Source organism: Strongylocentrotus purpuratus, unplaced genomic scaffold (genome assembly GCF_000002235.5).
Source record: "Strongylocentrotus purpuratus isolate Spur 01 unplaced genomic scaffold, Spur_5.0 spur5_scaffold_4, whole genome shotgun sequence".
NCBI lineage: Eukaryota > Metazoa > Echinodermata > Echinoidea > Camarodonta > Strongylocentrotidae > Strongylocentrotus > Strongylocentrotus purpuratus.
In genome coordinates, this window is record NW_022145610.1 from 25,360,752 (window position 1) to 25,380,814 (window position 20,063).

General features: G+C 37.7%; 1 protein-coding gene across 1 annotated transcript; it reads right to left on the reverse strand.

The window, feature by feature from the left end:
• Positions 1-10,178: 10,178 nt before the first annotated feature.
• LOC582546 (suppressor of SWI4 1 homolog) lies at positions 10,179-18,708 on the reverse strand. Its single transcript, XM_030998074.1, has 13 exons — positions 18,607-18,708; positions 17,822-17,989; positions 17,276-17,377; positions 16,812-16,862; positions 16,319-16,489; positions 15,938-16,014; positions 15,132-15,239; positions 14,506-14,629; positions 13,649-13,727; positions 12,863-12,917; positions 12,073-12,147; positions 11,253-11,398; positions 10,179-10,788 (listed from the first exon to the last, which is right to left on the reverse strand). The coding sequence occupies exons 1-13, from the start codon at positions 18,619-18,621 to the stop codon at positions 10,364-10,366; spliced, it is 1,596 nt and encodes a 531-aa protein (XP_030853934.1). The 5' UTR covers positions 18,622-18,708; the 3' UTR covers positions 10,179-10,363.
• Between the last annotated feature and the right edge of the window lie 1,355 nt (positions 18,709-20,063).

Here is a 20,063-nt window from a genome sequence, read left to right on the forward strand (position 1 = left end):
ATGTTTAAACATAAGGTTCGCAAAGGATGACGGTCATTGTCTGAGGTCGGTCATCGTCGTTATCAACATCCGGGGATGAAGACTTCATCTAAATGTCCCGTACGTGGGGCGTGTATACGTGAAGTAAAGCTAATTTATTTTTTTTAAATAGTTATTCAGTGCAATTTTTTTAGATATTTTACAGTAGAAATAAACAAACGACGATAGAAAAATTTTTGACTTACCTTAGGCTCTCATCCACCGCGGGTGTTCCTGCTATTACTACTAGCTAGCTCTGATTGGCAACCCTAGCTGTTACGCTACTATCTGTGCCTGCGTGTGGAAGTCACTCGAACTCCGACGATCATATGCAAGGCTCGGACAAACAAATCACCACGTAGTCTTTCCTCAATACAGCTACTTTTCACTCTTCATTTATTGTAACCTGGTGTTGTACTCCATGGTACGTACGAACTGCATCCTATTATGGAGGTTCGGTAGGGAGAACGAACTGCGAGATACCCCAGGCACTGACTAAATCGTCAATGCCAAAATGACGAATAGATTTAGGAGACCGTGAGAGAGGCTACAGGCACGTAAGAAAGGGAAATTTGCCACGTACTTTTCCAGGCCACGTTAGGCTGCCATAGCAGACCTCATTTAAGAATTCATTGAGAGATGCACCGGTCACGTATGAAAGAATATAGCACGTACTTATCCAGGTCAAATTAGTCTGCTCATCAAGACCCGTTGAACAAATATTATTATGCCCGTGAGAGAGTTTTATAATATGTACGGGCTTCATGATCGATGTATTGATGGTTTGTTTTTGTTCTTTCTCCATGAAAAGGAAACGGTTTCTAGAACTATTATGAGAAGAGAGATGAGAAACCCTGTAAGCAGATTGCTTGAAAATATGACAGCACCAGACAAAACTCATGAAACAGATTAACACATTTATTAAGCAGAATGAATAAGTAATTGAAAATACAAATTATAAGGATGATGATATTGGCAATGCAGGTGAGGATGATGCTGATGTTGATGATGATGATGATGATGATATGACGATGGTGATGGTGATTCGAAATAATACATTATCTAGCAACTTCGCTTTGATTAGGAAATTGTAAGTGCAATCCACACCATAATTATTATCCAATATCGGGATCTCTGAGGGTGAATAGTAATTTACAGACAGCTAAGTAATAAGGCCATTGAACAAACGAATTCAATCACGCCTACGTATCTTGACGTTCTATGAATAGCTGTGCAAATATTTGTAAGGAACCCGAAATGGTTGCTTTCTGCACTTTTGGTCATTTTATTGTTTTTGTTCTTTTTCGAAGTAACCTGGTTCAAGTTCGCAAGGGTAAGGACGATCGAGAGCTCTTGTTATATGCACGGGTCTCTCTTTCTCTCTCAATGTCTAAATTGTTATTTCTAAATTGTTTAAGTGTTATCACAGAAGTAGTGATCCGACTAGTACGTGATGGATGGTCACCGGTAAGTGAGGTAGCTTGAAAACATTTTATCAATGAGTCACATATTCTTCTTCCATATTAATGGAATAAAGAAAAAAAACACCACACAACAAACAAAGACACCCAAGCACGAACACACACAAAAAAAGAAGAAACCTGAAACAAAAACCACCCACTCCCTGGCGACGAAATGGTTCACCAATCTTTACGTGATATAGGTAGACCTACGTTAATATCCATTAATATACTTATTTTAAATGCAAAAGTATATTCTCCTCTCCGAATAATCCCATGCGAGTCACCGGAAGGTAGGGGCGTGGGGGGGGGGGGGACTTCGATATCCCACAAACGACTACTAAGTTCGGGCAAGCGAAACCTCCAATTCGGATTAACGACAATATGGCAGCGAGTTGTCTACTAAGTTAAAGGCCTAGTTGAAGACTAACTTAAACTAAAAACTTAAATGCTGACATATCTTCAGAAAGTTTTATCACAAAAGCAAAAACAAATCAAAAACAAAAACAAAACGAACATGGTCATGGACCAAATTACGATTCTCATCATCAAGTATGTGCAACAATTTGTATTACTATTTCTCTGTGAAAGAAATGAGTGATTCAACCATTATCCTTGCTTATGGTCGGTGCTGAACTACTGCTGCTGACTGAAGGTGTCGTGGTTTGGTGGTTCATTCACTTGACTCTCAATCCAAGGTTTGAGGGTTCGAATCCCAGCCCGGCATTAACACTCCACCAATGCAGGTGCTAAATGGGTATGGGATGCGAAAGTCATTTTTAGTTTGCTCAGCGTTGTGAGCGCCTGTAAAATGGCGCCTGGATGGGAGGGAAGAATGCTCCTTAGGGAGTGGAGAATGGAGATACTACATTGCGGACGGGGGTAAGCCTGAATCCGATGGCCGGGGTAATAATACATTTGTAAAGCGCTTTGAGACATCGTCGGTGTTTTATAAAGGTTGTATGAACCCAGAACAAAAACCAATCGATTTTCAATTATTACCAGGGAGTGGAGAATGTGCATACCTTGTGTGCGGGTAAGCCTGAATCCGATGACCGGGGTAATAATATGTTCCGCGCCTAGAAACGTAGTATTAGGCGCATTATAAATGTGAGCTATTATTATTATTATTATTATTATAATAATTTTGTTGGGGCGCTTGATCTATTGTCATTCAACTGTCGAAAGAGTTCGCTATTCACGTTTCATATCACACTACATAAAATGTGCAAAAGATCAAGTGGCCACAAATGGCGGAAATAGCAATACCATACTTACACATTTTATCGCACATGGTTTAGTTCGTTATTCTTTCTTTGATCCGGTGGATTGAGACAAAGCCGCCAGCACTTGACTTTTGACACAATCCATCATCATCGTATGAAAAGGATTTGATTTAAGGAGAACTTTGAAACATGGTTGGATTCAGAAACGATGTTTCTGGGAAGAGGGATAATTAAAGTGACAAAAACTTGATCGCGTTTGAGAGAGAAGGATTATGATTGTTATTTTAGTGGGAAGGAAAGGAAGGGGCAACATGCCTTTCTGGAAAGATAATTAGAATACAATCTGCAAGTCATCTGGTATGTTTCAGTGTTTAATGTTTTATAAAACGGTCTATTCTCACAAATGATTCCCCAGCTTGAAAACTATTCAAAATGTCACTGACGCCCAGATAATGAGAACAAAATGGCTGGATGATGTAAAGCATCTGTCATCTTTCATAGATGAAAGATAAAGAGGAAATTCAAAATGATTCGCATCCAGATTCTCCTGACATCAACATAAAAAGGGTAATAACATCAATCCCATATACGATATTGCGAAAGGAATAATTACTATCTTGAAAGAAAAAAAAGTATATCCCCATTAAACCCTTACAAGGCCCTGGAGGATAGGGGTGTATTGGCATCATAGCAATTTGCTTATGATGAATTGAATTACAAAGACCTCTCTTTGCAGTATACAGGCATGTAAATATATATTACTGTATGTATTGTAAATTGCACTCTAAACGATAATATAAAAGCATCGGCCTATATTTAGAATAGTGTACTCATGTTCACATTTATGATATTAGTAGAAAACAACACCTGTTACAACACCTGTTTGTTTGTCTTTTCTTTTGTTTCCATTTTATTTTTGTGCCGGGGATCAATAAACCATGATGTGGATTCGTGTAATGTCGTTAAAGTAACAACATATGCCCACCTACCCGATCCATATCAGACCATGAACCTAATAGAATTGAACTGCATTTAGGTGTTCATCAGATAATTGATTGTTATGCCGGTGAGGGTCTTTCTTTTTAGGTGGTAGAAAATACAACATGGAATTCCACATGCAATTGATTTCTCTCTCAGACACGACATGCATGTACATGTTTGCACGTGGTAGACCGGTTTAATACATAAATACAATATTCAAATATATGGGTGTTTCTTTCTGTGGAACCTAGTGACGAGTTATTTCATTAACCGGTTATTAATGAAAAAAACTACTATACTTGGGATCCATTCTGCATACTTGTTGCCATGTCGGGCAAGACTTGGGCAAGCTTTTGTTTGAAAGGTTTATTAATAGTAAACCAGTCTATTTACGATTTTCCAGGACACCATGATTATGACATTATCTTCAGAGATAACATTTTGTACAAAACTCTAAAAACCCGTCGAGACGATTGCTGGATACGTGTTCACGAAAATCATGTAATCATTATTGCACGGGCGGTATACATTCTACCATACATAGGTAACAAAATTCTTTTCAAGACGGGAAAAACAAAATTTATTCATGAAGCACGTCCATCACTTTGGCAGTGATTATTATTCTTAAATGCACAAAGTGGGACGTCTCCATGTGTGAAAGATCTTGGGGTAATTGGGGGTCATTTGTACAAGTGCTATCTCCGTAGTTGCTTATTGGAAAGAATGGAAAAGCTCTGCATCGAAACCTCTGGGAGAAAAAGAAACACAACTTGTCCATTAAAACAAAAAGTATCTGTTGTTCCATTTAACGCACTTTCAAAGTTCTTTTTTTCGAGAGGAGGCAATTGCTCAAAATGGCAAATAAATACAGGAGATAATCAATCAAAAATACAACTCATGTTTACCTTTCCTTTTCGTATTTATAAATGCCGATATGATCTGTTTTCGGAGAAAATGCTGATCAGCAGCTTAAACCCATACTTATGCTTTTCTTTCTATGTTAGCAAGAACCCAAAGGAATTGAAAATATAAGTTTAGCCTCAACTATTTACGCGGGCTTAAACTACAGGTTACTCACAAAACGTAAATATCTGAAGTTTTGTAACGCACAAATCCTTCTTAAGTTTATTTTATAACTGCATTCGTCAAAGGTATCTTGACCATGCATCAAACATCATTCAGTCCTGAAACTAAATTGTTTCTTATTCTTTGTTTTCATTGTTGAACAAGAATATCTTACAGATGCACATGTTAATTTACATGTGAATTGCTTCTTGCTCTATTTTTGCAATTTTCTTAATCAGACCTATCGATTAAATGAATGTGCCCATCGTAGCGTCAGTTAACAGGCCATTTTCGTAATGTAGTCAAAGTTGATGCACAAATCTTTTTAAGTGCCTCGTTACAAATTATTTCATTCACGTGCTGTGAATATCTGTATACTAATATTTTACACTCGCGCGCACACACACACAAAATTACGCACACACAATATAGCCTACATTCACACCAGGCGCGGATCCAAGATTTCTAAGGGGTGGGGGCCCAAATTTGAAATCGATTTGAAATTTAGTGTGCTGAAATTTGAAAATCGTGTCGGCCAATAATTCGCTCAGTGGGGCGGGGGTGGGAGGGGGGGGGGGCTAGTGAGCACTAATTGTTCGCACCCCCCCCCCCTCCCTTGAGCGCAAGGGGGGGCATCTCCCCCAAAAGGTAAAATTAACGTGTTTTTACACGTTTTTCGCCAGGGGTCCCCCCCCCCCCCAGGATCCGCCACCTTATATGATTGTGAGGATTGTGACACTGGCAGGTCACGAATTGGCGTGGGGTCCAGCGGGGCGGAACCCCGGAAGCTCAGGGGTTTTGGGCAATAAATAACGGTCAGATGGGCATATTTCATACCTTTGATATCTTTCCCCTCTTTTTCCCCATTTTCCCCCTTTTTTCCCCCTTCTTTTTTGCCAGGGGGGGGGAGGGCTGGGCCCCGCCCCCCTGGATCCGCCACTGATTCACACAACACTCTGACAAACTTATACACAAAGATTGTTTAAGCACATTTTAATTTTAAGTTTCACCTTAAGATTTTTCTTTTGAGGCTGCCATCCTAGTAAATCATCGCTTGTTGTTGCGGTCTCCTGCACTTTTTCCACAAATAGTTCGGATGATACTTTACATTTATAATACGTTATAGAAATATTAAGTTTCGTTATTGATATATGTACGACACGTTGATATGTTCTTTGTTATTCAGTTATCATATTTGGAAAAAAATGCAGAAATAAAATAAAATTAAATTAAATAGTCCGTACTGTGCGAATTGCATATACGGAATTCCGTATTGTGGGATAGAACAGGGACTTGATAGAGAAGGACTGGAATCAAGCCGGCGAAACTCTTGTAATTTATTCAACGCATTCGTGAGTTCTAAAGCGTAACAATGGGATGTGTAACATTCCACTTGGCTTTGAAGTTCCATGCTCCGAACCGCGCTTCCACTGCGGGGACTTTCGGAAGCCAGGCACCAGTTTTACATTTATTACAAAATATTAAATTACCGGCAAAATTTCTGTGTAAATCAAAAACTTTATATGGGGATTGTATTGGGAATAGTGCATCAAACACATTTCCAAATTTAGAACTCCGTCCTTTCTATAATATGTGTGCCAGAGTTGGTAAAAGAAAAATTACATCCTTACAAAAACTCAATAGTTTAGGATAATGCGCTAATTTGTGCATGTTATAATGTCCCGTTATTTGATCCATGTTTTACAATCTTCAATAACATTAAGTTTGCTAATGCCTGTTTTTGCGTGTTTTTTGTATTTTTAAAGTTAAATAAAGGATGAAATTACACAAGTTTGTGTTCGCTTGTTCTACTCTTTACACATTCAACAATGGATGAGAAATCATTGAAAGGGACAGCGAACAGTTGCTGTGATACCATTTTCTGATGTAGGAATTCTAAATCCTGACATTCATGCGCTCTTTTATCTCACCACCTGGTCAGCAGTTGCAGATTAGCGCATAACTTTTCGGCGGCTTGGAGCATGGGGTCAAAGGAGAGCGGCTTGATTCCAGTCCTTCTCTATCACGTCCCTGGATAGAACCAGCCATTATGTTTGTCCTACCTAGCAACAATTTATGTATGCAATTCGCATGCTGACTATTGAAATACAATTATTCATAACAGGTGAATAAAGGTGGTGTATCCCTTTTGCAGCCAACATCAAAGTCTGTAGAACTTTGCAGGAATTATGAATATGTCACGTATGTCCTATAAACTTTTACAGTATCGTAGTATTCAAATTATACAAGGAAACCCGTTTACTTTCTGGATTGCACCGTCAGACACTATTGAGTGACTGACTGGCTTCTTTTTTCTTCAGTAATAACATACAAAAAAATGAGCTGTAACGGGCACACGAGCATTTGTCTACATCGATAACTCACTTCTTGTAATGGCCAAAATTAAACTGAACATGAAGAATACGACCATTCGGTATGGTCTGAAAATCTATTTTAATAAACGATCGTGATCGCTAAATTCGATTCGACAAATAACGGTCGTTATCCCCCCCCCCCCCCCCCAAAAAAAAAAAAAAAAAATGTTAAACCCTTTTGTTGTGAGGGTAGTTTTAAATTAGTATTATTTTTCAAATGCCGTTGGAATTTAACCTTTTCATCTTGTTTGGCCTGCAAATGGGACATATTACCTGTAACAAAGATTTGTGCATTAAATTTGATTACATTACGAAAATGTTCTATTGATGTTGGTAGAGTATTCATTTTTTCATTGATGTGATATATATTTTACTGTTGAGACAACAGTTGACAACCAGAGCTCAATCCTTATTGTTCCCCATTCTTCGTCTTCATCGTTGAACAAGAATATCATACAGATGCACATGTTAATTTTTCATTTTCCCCCCATTTTGTTTACATGGAAGCAGTTTCAGCACAATATTTTATTCAGAGAAAAATAATTCGTCAGTAATATATCTCAATAGTTCAATGAATGACTAATATGAATTGGAGTCATATCTCTCTCTCTCTCTCTCTCAACAGCCTAACCCCCTCCTCATTCCCATTCCACTGCCCATGATATACTATTGAATAAATTTGGTAGCAATTCTGATTTTTCTTTTTTCCTTCAATTTAGGTATTTAACAAAATGAATTAAAGAACACATCTTACTTGTTTTCTTTAATAATCTTTATTAAAATATGATACTTCAACAATAGTCTCGACTTGAGCAAATATGAGACACTGAATTCTGAAATTTTGCAAATTTTAAGAGGAAGGTGCACAAAAAATATAGAAGAAAAAAAATTGAATATGACAAATCATTTTAAGGCCAAACGTAAATCATAAATACAATCAATAACCAATGTAGGATGGAGGCAACGTGTAGGGGGAAATCAGCACCTTTGCATGTTAAGAACAAACTGCACTATTCGTATAAGAGTAGGGGGAAACGCCAGTGTAGTGGTCCACCTGCACACCCCCAATCAGTTATACCGGGAGGAGAGACCCGAGGGTTACAGTGATTCAGTTCGTGCTTCGCCTCCCAGGCACAGATGACACCAAATACTAGTAGACATAACTCTACATGGTTGGTTACATGGATATAGACGTACAGGCTATACAACTCAAAGTGGTCTAAAGAGGGCGCTATACTCATACTGAAAGCAGTACCATTATAAGGAGAGTTTGGCCAATCCGTTTCGAGTAGGGCACAACATGGCATATATTCTTTTGTTATGTGCTTGCCCAAAAGAACGGTATTCATAATATTATGCCCGACTCAACCTAGCGTTTTTTCTTCCAAACTCCTCATCATTGGCACCGACTAAAAGAAAGGTCATAAAATAAAAAATTTTGGCCAAACTCTGTCTTTAAATGGCTCTGACGGATAGCGGCCCGATGGTGCAGGCAGAGACGATGACAATACTAGCAGTTTAGACTCTGAAACAGTTGTAAATGTACCTCTCTCTCAGATCTGGGCATCGATTCATGAAACTTGTTCTTAATACTAAGTTACAATAACTGTTAGAAGCTACTGAAATCTCTGCAGTTGACTAGTTGAGACCTAAAGTGGTTTAGAATCTTGGCAAATTTGCTGTGGAATCAGGTCGTTTGAATTAAATTGAATTTGTGGACTCATGATCTCATTAATCATTTTTACAAAACTTATTCTTACGCTAGTTAAAGAATAAGGAGGGACATTTCACAACAGAATGATACATAACAATACAATTTACAATGAAGTTTACAAATATTCATTATGTGATCCATTAATTAGAACGGGAATATACAAATGAGGTTTTAACGAAGGCACAACACCAATGTGTGTCAGACAAAATAATAAAGGAAAAGAGAATTCAACTCATTAAAGGTAAAGACCAGTATTGGAAACGCCCAATTTCAAAAAATGAAATGGAAGCTCTCATTACCAATCATGTGAAAGAATATGTTTTGACTAATACATAATGATAAAAAATTTGCCGGGAAACCGCCTACTAATTCATATATTTGGTAAATTTGTTTCTCTCATGGTCTGTGAGAGATATAGGGTAGTCCCATATACATCTTTCTGTGTATAGTGCTTGTAACTTTACGAAGAATGGGCCAAATTTCTTATCATTTTGATGATTCCAGAACCTTGCAGATGCTAGATGCTAGATGATCAACCTTTTCTGATCGATTCCACAACGTTTCTTTCACAATGCAATCGCATGACCATAACTGGTCTTTACCTTTATGTCATCTAAATGCACTCTTACAATGCATGAAGAAATGGAATACATGTACTGCCTGACTTCTTGATGTAGCCTTAATCAGTCAATGTAACTCGATTATTATTTAACCATCTAGATATTTTAAATCACGCACATGTATTTTCCATAGGCCCAATCCCGAGTTGTCCTGCACATATGTGAAGTATTCAACATGTTAAAGATGTCATAGATTAAGATTTGTAAAGATGCTTTATGTAGTACACAGGGGCTGGTGAATACCGAGAAATTTCAGAATCATGAAATTAATGAGAAACCAACTCGGTACATGCCCTGAGAACAGAAATGAGTAAAAATGGTTTCAAACTATATATGGCTTAAAAGTTAATTCTTGTCATACTTTGAAAATGAGGGCATTTGAAGGGCAATCCTCTTTTCAGGGGACTTTTTTCAAAGCTGGAAAAAACATATGATGGCTTCTTGTATAGCTCCGGAGTCCGCCTCTATTGGGTGCTCATGACCATTGCTATACAATGTGTCACATACATGTATTCAATGTTCTTAGTCAGAGTTAACAAATTAAGATTGTTTTCCATTATTCTTTGTTAGCATTATAACAGGGATGCCAATTAAAATTTATCGGAGGGCCTGAAAATCACCTGGAAATGGGCTACTGTGTACAAAATAGCTCATTTCCATTGTAACTTACCAGGGCCTGAATGCAGGCTATTGCCTTAAAACTGGCATCCCTGGTATAATTAACAGAATGAAAAAAGCTTGCAAATTATTTTTTGCCTTTACCAGAACCCATCTTTCTCTATGAGCCCACACAACATACATGTCTCTCTTGGAGGAAGACATTAGTACTTAGGCCCAAAGCCTAGACCAGGTCCAGTCTAAAGAGTTCCTAGGCTTCATTTTCTTGATCTGCGTTGGTCCAAATTTAGTGCTTGGAGAATGGCCTTTTCTGCCCTCTTCCTCCTCTTCCACCTCTGGATCTGCCGGCTTGAGTTCTAGAACTAAATTTGGGCTTGAAGGATTGGCTTCCACTACTGGATCCATCTTCATGACGACCTCCTCTTCCTCCTCCTCTTCCCCTTCCTCTTCCTCCGCCTCTTCCTCCGCCCCTTCCTCTTCCACCTCCTCTTCTATCTTCCATTCTTCCTCCTCCTCCTCCTCTTCCTCTTCCTCCTCCCCCTCCTCGTTCCCCTGATCCTCCTCTGCTACGATCTTGAGATCCAAATTTCTGCCGCTTGTTGTCGCCCCTGCCTCTGCTCTCGCCCCTGCCTCTGTCGCCCCTGCCTCTGGTGCCCCTGCCTCTGCCTCTGGTGCCCTCAGAAGATTTTGATCTCTTTTTCGGAAACAGACCTGAGGAATAAAATACAAATAAAATAATCTTCCAAGATGTTTCAATCAATCGACCCATAGACTACTGAGTTATTTCAGTCCCCCAGGGTTTAATACAAGATCTACCTGGTTTCTGTAGGCAGTGGATTAATAAAATTAGTATGGATTCTCTTTTTAGGGAAAGCCCCTAGTGGATCTGCACAGGACAACTGCTTTCAAAGAAAATATTGATAAATATAAATAGTATTTGTGTACACTATGAAGTTTTAGAATCATCAAAATCATAAGAAACATGCCATGTCTACCATGATATTCTTCCAAAGTGGGATAAAAAGAACAAGAAAGTGCACACATTACTTTTCATCTTGACCAGAACCCAAACCTTCTATTTACACTTAAACCTAGAGTGACAGAATTCCGTAGTTAGTGACAGGTAAATAAAATTGTATGTCTGGTTTCATTCTGGCGTAGAATTATTCTCTCACCTGCATCAGGTTCCTCTCCCACTGCGTCTCTGTAATACTGCATATCGTCATCCTCCTCCACCTTCTTCTCCTCCTCTTCTCCTTCGTTCTTTCCATCGCCGCCCTCCTTCCCATACTTCCTCTTCATCCCTTGAATGGAACGTGTCCTGGTGGCATGAAGGAGAAAGTTCAATGACCTCACAATGCAACAAGTTGATTACAAGTGAAAATAAAATTTAAGGTATATTTCAAATGAATCTTGAGGTGAGGTGTTGATGAATAATTCAATTTTTAAAAAGAGTTATAAAAAGCAAATAAAGCAGGATAAATTTCATTGACCTCACAATGCAACAAGTTGATTTCAAGGGGAAAATAAAGGTATATTTCAATTGAACCTTGGGGTGACGTGGTGACGAATAATTCAATATTAAAAAATAAGTTATAAAAATCAAGAAGTGCAGGAGAAAGTTCAATGACCTCAAAATGCAACAAGTGAAAAATAAACGTTACTTTCAATTATACATTGGTGAGGTGTTGATGAATAATTCAATTTTTTTTTTAAAGAGTTATAAAAAGCAAGAAATGCTGCAGGTCGGTTTCAAAATAGACTTAAAGGTGGAATTGTTTTTTCTTGGGGTGGAGTGTTCAATGACAATTGCAGTAAAAAGGTGTTCTGAAGTGCCTGTTACGTGTGGCTGAGGCTTAACACACTGCAACAATAAGACATAAACACCAAACAAAGAGGTATTTTTAGCATAGTCCATCTATAGGTATAGCCCTTTTGGCATCAAAACTTTTGTAAACATTTCAAATAGAATGTGGATTTTGTTTTCATACTCACTTGTTTTCTTCATTCTCCTGCTGTTTCTTTGCTACGTTTGCCTCTTGCTGCTTTTTCCTCTTGATCTTTGCAATCCTAAATTCGGGAATGTATTGAGAGAGAGAGAGAGATAGGGAGAAAGAGAGAGATATAGGGAGAGAGAGAGTGAGAGAGATAGGGAGAGTGAGAGAGATAGATGGGGAGAGAAAAAGAGAGATAGGGAGAGTGAGAGACAGAGAGATAGGGAGAAAAAAAGAGAGATAGGGAGAGCGAGAGAGAGAGAGATAAAAAGAGAGGTGACAAAGGAGGTAAATAAAGGATAGAAAGAGAGGGAAAACAAGAACGGGAGAACAAAAATGAGTATCAGGAAGAGTCTTTCACAAAAATATTTCAAGAGGAAAAATCTTCGCAAATATGAATCACCTGTATAATTCATGCAAAGTTCATGCATGCAAAAAATGATGTCTCTTTAGTATATTGTCATGGATTTATTTATGCCATATCTTTCGAATTACGCACATCAACTCCATTACATAATCCCCACTTGGACATTGTGCCTTTCTAGTATATTGTCCCATGATTTATTTATGCCATATCTTTCACAATTACGCACATCGATTCAATTACATAATCCCCACTTGTTCATGGATGTGCTAATGTTCTCTCCTGCTGTATTAGAAGAACAGCTGTGGAGGAAAAAAGTTCATTACTTTCTTCATGACTAGCAACAAACAAATGCAATATATTGAACTGTAATTTAAAATTCTCTTTCACTATGTCTTCTTCTTTAAAGAGAAAAAAAATGACTTACTTCTTCCTGAATTTCACCTCTCTAGCTGCAGAAATTTCCTCCTTTGTTTTTGTTACTATAAAATGAAGTATAAGAGAAGATTTATTAATATCATCATTCACGTGACGAGAAATAAAAGGAGGTGTGTTGACAACAATAAAACATTAGCAGATTCATTTGATGGCTTTGTGTGCATTACATTACATTATTCACAATAATATTCATATCACAGGAAACATCATACTCCTACCCTAGAAATAAACAGGGCATTACAACTTGAAAATTTACTTTCTTGATTTAGATGAATGCTGTCATTACATTTATGAGGGAAAAACGGAATAGAGACTGTCATTTTTATTTTACGGCTTAATTTCTTGTCTTCCAATACATATGTTTATGCTTGATTTCAATTTTTATAATAGAAATGTTTTTATAGCAGTTGTTAAATACTTTCTGAACTCTTTCGCTCAGACAATGTCCATTTTTTTTCTCCATTCTCTCCTTTTCACCTTCTAAGACTTTAACATAAAAGTGTATAACTACATTAAACAAATAACTTTATTTTGCAATGTCGATTTCATCTTACCAATGCTAAATAATTTCTGCAAAAGTTGATTTACACTATGTAATTTAGTTTTGTATATGTTTATATCTCTCTATATTCTAAATTTGTTTGTAAATTAAACGTTTTCAGCCTGTGAGCTGCTTGTTTGATGTGTTATTGAAATAAACCAACAACAAAAAAAAACAAAAAAACTGAGCCTGCACAATGGTACCATAAAAACCTTAAAACAATGATTTACTCACTAGATTCATGATAGAGTACCTCCCCTTCACCTAGACCTTCCTCTATCTTTATGAGGCCAAGCTGTAGCCGTGGTCCAATCTGAGTAGAGCAAGACATAATCATTGCAAGTTGGATACGAGTAGAGAAATACTTGCATTAAACTTTATGCTATATTCTATCTGCAAAGTGCACAGAGTACTACATTACATAATTATTATCAAAATTAATATGTTTTGGGGTTTTTTTACTGCGAATTTCGAGGATAATGTGCTGCTTTATATTTGAAAATTGACTTACAGTAGTTGGGTGCTTTAAAAAATTCCAAGCACTTTACATGCCCCGATCTTGTGGAGTATTCCATTTACAAATGCACACATGCCAATCCAACCACAATAATGTTGGAATCCTACCGGATACCCAATTAACACTTGGGTGGAGAGTGGAAAATGTAGATTGATGGCTTGCCAAAGGACATCCATAGTCCAGTGAAATATCCACTAGACCACAACACCTCTACAATGCTAGTATGAGAGGTAAAGTAAAGACTAAACTATAGTCAGGTAATCTACTAGTGTGACCTCCTTACAAAGTACGCAATCATAATAAATTCTTATGTCATAACAGAATCACTTGACAGTCCAATTTTTTGTATTATTGTTTTTGAGCACTGATATATACCCGAGTCACACCAAGAAGCCCGACACCAGACTGAAAACGGACCGATTAAACAATTACACTACCCCAATGACGCTTAGAGATTTCGGTGGTGAGCGCTTTATAAGCACAGTTTTTATCATTATTATTATTATGACCAAAACTCTGTCAGTCTGCCGGTGTGACTGAGGTAATGAGATGTTCTTCGATGTCATTGTCTCACCTCTATTAACCTGATGGCGCTCTTCTGGTTGTCCAGGTTGCCTCGGCTAGCTAACCTCTGAGGCAGGGTCACTTCATTGTGTTCTCCGTCCAGCTCTGCCTCGCTCTCGGACAACTGACCAGTGCTTGGGAAAGAAAGAAAGATGGGGATGAATGATGATCATTATATCACTCATAGAAAATTTTCTGGACATGGAGTGATGGCTACTACATTAGATATACAGTAAAACCTGCTTTAGTGACCACCTGTCTACAAAGACCACTTTTTTTTGTTTCCCTTGAAAATGGTTTTTCATTGAAACATGTACTAAAGGATCCTGTCTACAAAGACCACTTTTAGCGTTTCCTTTGGGCAGTCGCTGTAGACAGGTTTGACTGTAGCTACTTCTTATATAGCGCTTTTCAGGACCGCAGGCCCTCTTAAAGCGCTTTACAAATATAGATATATATATATCTACAAAGACCACTTTTAGCGTTTCCTTTGGGCAGTCGCTGTAGACAGGTTTGACTGTAGCTACTTCTTATATAGCGCTTTTCAGGACCGCAGGCCCTCTTATATATAGGAATATATATAGGAATGAGGGGAAGCTGAGGAAAGAACGGAAAAGAGGGGCTGAGTATACTCACTTGAGGAAGAAGTCACTGACGTCCTGGTAACGTCCTAGATTGGGAACTTTACTCTGGAGAAGTTTCTTGGTGCTTCGGCTCATCCCCATTGGAACAGCCTTGATGGAACTGTGAAGAAGAAAAAAACATAATCACAATAAATTATACATGTCACATAGGGTTTGTGACATGTCATGTAGCAAAGGGTTTATTTTTTCTGGCAGCACATAGCTGATAATGCATGTAAAAGATACTGTTCTGCCTAGTACCCTTGTACTTCGTTTGGACCTAGGATGCAGGTCACTGTGCAATAACACTGCTCCATTATTCAAATCTTGAATTGGTAATTTTTTATGTACAAACAAATATCATTAATTTCTGTTTTACCCCTACATGCTTTCTCCCCTGGGGCACTTCTCAAAAAATTATATGAATAGCATATTATATGTCCTCTAAAAGCCCCTCCTGAGTCGTACATTTTGACAAAATCGAAATTTTAGTCTTTTTTTTATTTGAAACAAATGGGAAAGTTGTCAGACACTACGTCACTACAGTGACATTATCGATTCAGCCAATTTGAAGTTCCCGCATGTACAGTGATTAGAACTTTACTTTTGTCCGATTCTACTTAGTATTAAAACTTTTACCAGTCTACTTCTCTGATTTTTGTGCATTCTCTAAGATTGATCGTTTATAAAGGTCGGATTTTCCTTTACGCAAAATATGCAACAAGAAAATACTTTATTTCATATTCATTGAAAGATCTACTCCTTCACTGGATGAAGTCTCAAAAAATTATTTATTCTACGATATGAGATTTAACTTACTAGTGTCTGAACTCTATCCGCTCGGTCTCGGCATTGTAGTTGAGCAGAACACACCTTCTGATGTCATTCAGATGAATCTAACAAAAGGATTAAAACCAGAACAGACAAGCATTACACTCCTGTTGTGGCGTGCACCTGTAATCCAGCTACCATTTGAAGTTACAAACTGATTCAGCCGAGGAAGCAGGTTCGAAACGGATGGTGACACTTGTTATTGAGAACTAATCCAGACATTTGACTAGAGCCTAGCTACAATGTCATGCATACTACAGGGCCCCTTGGTCGAGCAGTTTTATATAACTAAAATGGCTACCCTGTCAAAATGAAACAACAAATACAAAATTTAAAATACTTAAGAGCCTTCCAAGACAAATGACACACCTTGTTGACATTGATAGATGGAAACATATTCTGGAACATGGTGGTCATGAGCTTGAAGCGGAGTTCATTCCCGTTGAAGTTGTTGAGGATGAGAAGAGGATGATGAAGGAACTGAGATGCATACATGCTGGGTTTCCGTAGCGACGATACAACATCCTTAGCTAAAGTGTACTGCAGGTGTTAAGAAAAAAGTCAGGGCACTGGTTTTGTTAACCGATTTATTTATCTCCTATATGGTGACACCAAGTTTTCAATCATGATCCTTCTATTCTCTGTTCATCATCACTATTAAAAACATGTATATCTTACTTAGTAACTCCTAATATTAGGTTGACTTTCAAACAGAAAGACAAGCTTTATTTGTCCAAAAATATAATATGCATTATAAAATTTTGGGTGACCTGAAATGCTTTTTTTTTTTTTTTTTTTTTTTGGGGGGGGGGGGGTGTTCATCCTTCTTTCAGCTTTGCTATTTCCAATAATTCTTACTCACCTTGTGAACTTTGAAGGTCAAGGTTGGGCCTCTGGGTAGCCTCATTATTCTCTGTAATACAAACCAAACAAATTAAAGGTGAAAAAAAAAATATAACATTAATAATTACTACCATTGCACAAAATACTGCTTTACCCTTTGAAAAAAAAAGAGCAAATGAAATTTATTATTTTTATATGGTGGCACTACGGTAAATCAAGTTTATTCAATTACTGGATCTAGAAACGTTTGCATAAAGCTAATGGCTACAATTTTTGAGATAAGAATCTTTCCTAAATTGCATAGTTTTAGTGTTGTAATGTCATCACTTTGCTGCATGAACCAATTGCAAAAGTGTGGGTTAAATTTTTTTTTCATTACACAGCATGAGACATAAGTAATATCAGTTGTGAAAATAAATCTGGATGGCAAGCTGATGATGATGATGAGAGATACCTGTACATGTATGACAATATAATACTCACCATATGTATGGCAGAGTCTGTCTTTGTGTAGGAAAGAAAGTGAGAAACACCAAGAGGACCGGCTACTCCAACAAAGTCCTTCAGAGTGTTCTTCTTACGGGCCTATACAAAAGAAAACACAAGATGGCAGAATAGGAAAATCAAAAAATAAGAATTTACCTATGACCTAAGATGTCAGCAAAACTAATTTTATGTAATATCAGACTTCGATGTAGACTTATTCTTTATACACAAGTAATTTAAGTAAGATGCTATAAAAATAACAATTTTCCCCTTTTAAAACATGAAAGGGAAATAGAAGTTGTTTGGGTTTGTACTTGCAAGGCAGTTTACCGATTATTCTGAAAGAGTAAGCAAAAATATTTACAGGGGTAAGTGATACAATGAACAAGTATTTCCTCATATCCTTATTCATAGTTAACAGTGTCCAATTTTTCAGCTTTTCCAGAGCTCTTTTTAAAGCTTTAATTAACAACAACCAAGAGTTATATGTTGTGATGTGGAATGAAATGGCCCCAGTAGACAAGGGCCTGGATTAATACTTACTCGAAGACTTGATGCGGTGTAAGGCTCCATCATTTGCCTGGTATCAAGCATAAGCTGCAGGCCGTTCTTTCCGACCCTGCCCCTATTGAAGACAAACGTATGTGGAGCTTTCCCATAGTCATTCTCTGCAAGGTTTTGTTTCCTCTGGGCTGCCTTTTTAGACTTGCTCTGTGGGTCAGGAAAGAAACATCATCAAAGAATTATCAAAGTTCTTCATTGATTTCAAATCAGGAATATTCAAATAATCCATTTTTCGAAACCATGCAGTATGAGGCAATAAATCATTGCACCCATACATCACATTATGTTTAAAGCAAAAAGACTTAGAATACTAAGTAACGTAACAGCAATCGCAATGCCAATGGCAAAGGCAAGCTGAAGGCAAAGGCAAGCTGAAGGCAAAGGCGAAGCAAACGCAAGAGAGAGAGAAGGCTTTGCCTTTCGCCTTCAGCTTTTTCCTCCTTTTTCTTCTGTCAAACAATGACATTGCACACAAGCTCATATTCAAATATATTCAACTTAACTTTTTTTTGTTCAATCTTGAGCGCCATCAGCATTTTTTCAGACCTATCTTGGCTTTATTTAAGTCGCGATCGCGCGCGCAGGAGACCTGAGCACCTCCCTCTCAAACTAGCTACATACACAATTTACTACACATGGGACTGGGTTACAGTAAGCAACACACACTTTCACAATAATTCATCCACAGATTTTGATATGAAAACAATGAGAATGATCAGCATATTTCATAAACTTATATTTATTCAATTTCAAATCTCTCATACCTTTTTACGAGCCATAATAGCCTTCTCAATTGGTGATTTTTAAAGTTCTAAACGAGGACTCGGTGTTCACACGACAAGTCACACATGTTTTTTAATCGAAATCTCTCAGAATTGCCGATAGAGGGCCCGAGCCAAATTTTGTGTAATTTTTCATTTTATCTGAACAATCAAGACAAAAATGCTAAATATATAGGTAGTCAAACTTGTCTTAGAAAGTTAGAATAGTGTTCACCTCCCTATAAATTCCACCTGTCTATAGTGCCAATATATTATTGTCTCCTTCGAGAGACAAATATTTGTTGTAGAACCTGCCTATAATAGAAAGGCCATCTCTGTTCACAATGGCCACTTTCGCTGTTTCCCTTGGGTGGCCATAATAGAAAGATTTGACTGTATCTTATAGGGTGTTACATACATTTTATCTTTATATTAAAAGAAATCGTTTTCAGATGGTAACTTGTCTAACCAGGTAATAAGGGCTAGGGGCACACATTACACAGAAATGTGTCACTTGTCGAAAGAAAAGGGGCACTTATCAGATTTTAATAGGGGTATATATTATGAGGAGGGGAAGGGGTTCTTATCAAGAAGTAAAAAGAGGGACTTATGAGGGAAGAAATGGGGCTCATGTTAAAAAAAAAAAAAAGAAAGAGGATATTTGGATAATTTAAAAAGTGGTGGGGGAACTGCCCCCCTCCCCTCACACTCTACACGGGGCCTCCATTTAGTGTCCTATCCGAGGGACGGAGTGTTTTCCACTGTACCACAGCCTGCGCTTATAAACAGGGAAAGCGCACATTAACGCACATTACAGTGACAATTATTTAAATGAGAATTTATTAACTCGAAAAGCATTGATTTATTTAAAAATTATGTTTTAAAACGCATTACTCCAATCGTTAAAAGAACAAAGACAACTAGTTTGCAGATGTACTCTCTAAAAAAAAATTGAATTTTCACTCGGGGATCACGTCAGGAATCACTTGTGGTTAAGAGTGCATATCGAGTTATTGTAGCTATCAAAAAAAGAAAAGGAAGAATTTTCCCTCTATTTTCATTAGGCTTTCACTCACATTTGCCATACATTTCATGATCGATCACTCGAATCTTTTTAAAGAGAGTAAATTCAGTATAGAATCGCCTGCTGAATGTGAGTTTGTTGACTGAACATTTTTAAAAGCCCCCCCCCCCCCTCCCCCTCTCTTTTTTAGGGGGTGGGGTCAAACTCTGGCTCACTAGTATTAATCTATATTCTACAAAAGTGTTACGAACGCTTATACCTGATAACTAAATCCAGGCACATACATTGTGTAACGTACGTGTCCTCTCTACAGGCGCGGATCCAGGATTTCTTAGGGGTAGGGGCTTTTTCTTTTTTGCCTCCGAAAATCGCGCCGGCCGAAAATGCGCTCTATGGGGGGGGGGGGGTAGTGAGCACTATTTTATTTTTATTTTTT

Excerpts from the sequence above, each read along its gene's own strand:
- LOC582546 (XM_030998074.1), bottom strand. Across the intron at positions 16,863-17,275 it reads CAGACTCTGCCATACATATG|AGAATAATGAGGCTACCCAG; the intron begins GTGAGTATTATA and ends TTTGTATTACAG. Across the intron at positions 14,630-15,131 it reads GTCAGTGACTTCTTCCTCAA|CACTGGTCAGTTGTCCGAGA; the intron begins GTGAGTATACTC and ends TTCTTTCCCAAG.